The 4,076-nt window shown below is 45.3% G+C and overlaps 1 protein-coding gene across 2 annotated transcripts in view; it reads left to right on the forward strand.

Annotated features, from left to right (window-relative positions):
• foxh1 (forkhead box H1) overlaps window positions 1-2,195 on the forward strand; it is a 12,630-nt gene extending 10,435 nt beyond the window's left edge. For both annotated transcript variants that reach the window (XM_014018757.1, XM_014018758.1), the window contains one exon: window positions 405-2,195. In XM_014018757.1, the coding sequence (XP_013874211.1) occupies window positions 405-1,349 (945 nt within the window). In that variant the 3' untranslated portion in view covers window positions 1,350-2,195. The remainder of the gene's footprint in view (window positions 1-404) is intronic.
• The last annotated feature ends 1,881 nt before the right edge of the window (window positions 2,196-4,076 follow it).

The following is a 4,076-nucleotide window of genomic DNA, read 5'->3' on the forward strand; positions in this document are numbered from 1 at the left end:
CTCTGTCAACGCTCTCTGGTTTCATTTAAAAGAGTCGATCATCAGATATTGTCCAAGATTAACCTTCAGGGTGGATATAGCTCGCTCACACCAAGGACCTATTCACGTCATCGTTTACCCAGAATGCTTTGCGTGTAAATAAAATGGCTCCATCCGTGTTAAAATATGTTTTTAAAAAATTACAAAACCAAACAGCCTACAGTATATTTAGTCTTTATTTTACAGTTAAAATAAATGTTTATCAAATAAAGTCTAATGTTACAACTAATCGGGGATCCCTTTAAAGGAAATGTTACTGTTCTGAGAGAAAGTTGGGGATCGCCCTGTTCTTATCTTCCACTGTCGTCCCGATGGGTTTTCGTGGAAGTGGTCTGACCAGAACCCGTGCCTCTGTCCTCCTCCAGGTGCTGAAGGACCCGAGCAAACCTCAGGGAAAAGGTAACTTCTGGACGGTGGACCTGAGCCGCGTCCCCCTGGAGCTCCTGAAGAGGCAGAACACGGCCGTGTCGCGCCAGGACGAGACCATCTTCGCTCAGGACCTGGCGCCCTACATCCTGCAGGGGTACACGCCGGAGTCGGAGCCGCCCGCCAGCTCCGCCACCTCCCTGTCTCCTGCGCAGCCAGCCGACCTCCCGCTGCCGCAGGGGGACCCCTTTCGACCCAAGCTGGAGCTGTCTTTCGCCATCGACTCCCTGCTGCACAGCCTGCGGCCTGCAAACGCTTCCGGGGACGGAGACGTGGCCGTGGGGGACTGCTGGGGGGAGGAGGAGCGGCCTCGGTACACCTCCTCGGCCCTCAGTGCCTCCGCCAGCTCTGTGAGCCCTGCCTCCTCCTCCTCCTCCTCTGAYGAGGAATGGAAAGCAGTGCGGCACTCTGCGAAGCGTCTTCCTCCCAGCTACGAGCCCACGTCGGAGGCTTGCGAGGGCCACAGGCCGCCGCTGCAGAAATCGTCCAGACGGGAGACGTTCGCACCCCCCTGGGAGCTGCCCACCTCCTACTCCAAGTACCCACCCCCCAACGCCGTCGCCCCGCCCAGCATGAGATTCAACGGCGCCCCCCTGCTGCCCCTGCACGGCGGACTCCCTCTCTACGGCTACAGCGGCTCTCCTCTGGCGCCGGGCCACTTCTTGGGTCACCCCTACTGGCCCCTCCTCCCCAGCAGACAGGTCTCGGTYCAAGCCCCGCCTTTAATCGTGGACCTGGACCACATGTTGCAATCTGCTCCTCCGAATAAAAGCGTCTTCGATGCACTGCTGCCGACCAGTCAGAACGCATACGTGCACCCGCAAGCCAAGGGTCTGTACGGCCTGCAGAACGGGGCTCCTCTGAACCGGTACCATCAGTTCTGAGCCTCCCCTGGTTTCTGCTTGYATCAGCTGTAAAGAAAACACATTTCTAATGCAACTCGGGACACGGTGTGTTGTTCTACGTGAACTGTGAACAGTTTGATTTGGAGCCAGTGTTCCGTTTCTCAGGTCTGTGTTTTTAAAAGAAACGATGCGTCTTCAGGGTGGAGCGGGACTTTGGTTTCACTGATTCAAACTACCTCCAGCTATACAACAACACAAATCTACCTCAGTGTTTCAGTGAAACCTGCTGCTGTCTTTGCACTGCAGACCATGTTTGCACATCTTTTTATGATTGTTTTTGAATGTTGTCTATTCATAACGACCGCCTGAATGTATTCGTGTTGCAGCAAGTTGAAGCTTTAAAAAAAAAGTCAAAACTAAATGTTTTTACTGATAATGAACCATTTTGTACCTAAATAATGGCAATGTTTCAGATAATTTTATATTTCTTAGTGGCTCAGACACTATTACGGTTGTTTTTTCTCATTTATTTCAGTGTTACTGGAGTTGTGTTGACTCGTTTTGTTTTGTAACTTTTAACTAGAAAAATCCCCAAATCTCATATTTTTAATTTTTTCATATCTTGGTGCTGTTAAATGTTTTGTTTTGTTTTGTTTATTTAATCAAGTATTTAGCTGCTTCCTGTGACGCCGATCTCTACCTCACACTGCAAGTTTTCTGTTTGCACTATTTTAAAGACGTCTTCCTATCAGCTGAAAGTTTCAGCATTTTTGTCTTTAAGTCTTTAACGTCACTGAGCTGAACTCATCAGGGAAGCTGAATGTATGAGTGATAGGAGTCCCGCAGGGTTTTCTAATAAAAAAATTTGTTTTGTTTTAGCAGYGCTGCCTTGTGCTTTGGGAGATTTAATTTGACCGTTTTAAGCGCAGGCCTCGTGTTCGTCAAATAAACTGACCAAACACGGAGATGTTTACGGGCAGGATGACATCTGGGTTCAAAGTAAACACAAAGCTGAACTCACAGCCAAACAGAAGACAACAAACTGGAGCTGCAGCAAGGAAAAGTTCACTTTAAATAACAGCAAGCCCTTAGATTATGCAAATACTGCAGGAGAAACAGGGTTGGGTATTATAACTTTATGTATACTAAAGGTTTACTGTTCCTTTAATTTGTAGCATTTTGCTACAATCACTACTACCAGGTGATCTCCTTTAGGTAGTTTAAACAGGTTAGATGGATGATGTCTCCTCCAGGGGCGGTTCTAGGGGCGGAGCCACAGGGGCATTGGCCCCTGCTGAAATTTGATTGGCCCCCTGAAGTGCCACTTCCTGTCACTCATCTGTCCTTTGCTCAAGAGTAATAATGCTGGGCGCAATTCCATAGCTAAACACTAGGGGCACTAATGAGCCAAAAGATAAACATCCAGCATGAGTTTTTTATTTTCTTAAAATTTGAACAATCCTGCAGAAAAAGTCTTTCAACCCTCCAAAGGTGGCTGGATTCTCTCACATGCTGTGTGTTTGAGAGTATTTTATCTATGTACTGTAAAATGCATGTACATTTGGTAAGGAGAATTTAATGCAAGCTGTTTTAAAATTACAAGTGTTTAAGCATGTGACTGGTAAAATACATATAATATGTGATAACATACCAAAACCAGCGATTTGTGTGCAAGCATGCTGAACAAGTTGGCCCCTCTATGAGTATTGTGGCCCCTTGATGGCCCATTACTCAGAAAAATACTAGATCCGCCACTGGTCTCCTTGCTGCAGTTTTCATGTTCAGTAAGATTAAGATCTGAGCTCCTGGATCATTTAAGCCATCCTTGACTGGTTTTAGCTGCATGTTTTGGTTATTCTGTTCAAAGGCTTTTGATTGAGAAGTGTTAGTCTTTTACTGTTGCCTGCACAGATGAAAGGTTCCTCRTGCTCGATGCACTGCAGCAGCTTCAAAACTGAGACGCTCCATGTTTCATAGGAAACATGGTTTTATTTGAAAGCTTAATTTTTTCATTTTAAGGTCAAACTCTTCAAAACATACAGAGAAACCTGTCTGTTTTAGCAAATCTTTGTAAACTAGTTTTTCCACAGATGTTGCTTTTTTCCAAGAGAACTAAAGTTTTGTTTCAGAGTCGAAGATCTTCCACTTGATTTGACGTTTGTCCTGCTCAGTGTTCTGATTCCCATCAGCCTCCTGCTGTGACCACTATCTCTGTATCAGCTGTGTGTCTGCACTTCATCATCCTCCTCTGCTCATCATCATTCCTGATCCTAAAGACGGAGGAGGGGACGCCACTCCTCCCCCCAACTCTCAGACAGAGGAATGCTGGGTGTGACTACCTGTCATGTATGAACTTTACAGTCATGCAAATTATCTCCACGAGTGGCCGACAACACTCAGAGTGTTTTTTTTTTTATTGTACCACTGGAGACAAAGCACCTTTGACCATACTATTAAAAAAGGCAAAAAATTTCTTCATGTGAATATCTGCTACCAGAATTTTGTCTCCATTTGTAAAAGTGAGTTAAAATCGTTTTTATTTTTAGTTAACTGTGGCAGCCTTTCTGGACTGGAGAAAATTTCCTGTGAAAATACTAGTGTGAACACTTACAGCTAAAAACTTGATGCTGAAATGGTGCTGAAAGTGTTGAAGAGCAAAACTGTTGATGCAAGTTCAATTTGAAAAACTGAAAGAAGCAAAAAAAAAGTTTAATTTAGCAGAAAAAAACAAAGGAGCAGAAAAACAGCTGAAACAGCAGAAAAAAA

The sequence above is a fragment of the Austrofundulus limnaeus genome, unplaced genomic scaffold (genome assembly GCF_001266775.1).
Source record: "Austrofundulus limnaeus strain Quisiro unplaced genomic scaffold, Austrofundulus_limnaeus-1.0 Scaffold201, whole genome shotgun sequence".
Lineage (NCBI taxonomy): Eukaryota > Metazoa > Chordata > Actinopteri > Cyprinodontiformes > Rivulidae > Austrofundulus > Austrofundulus limnaeus.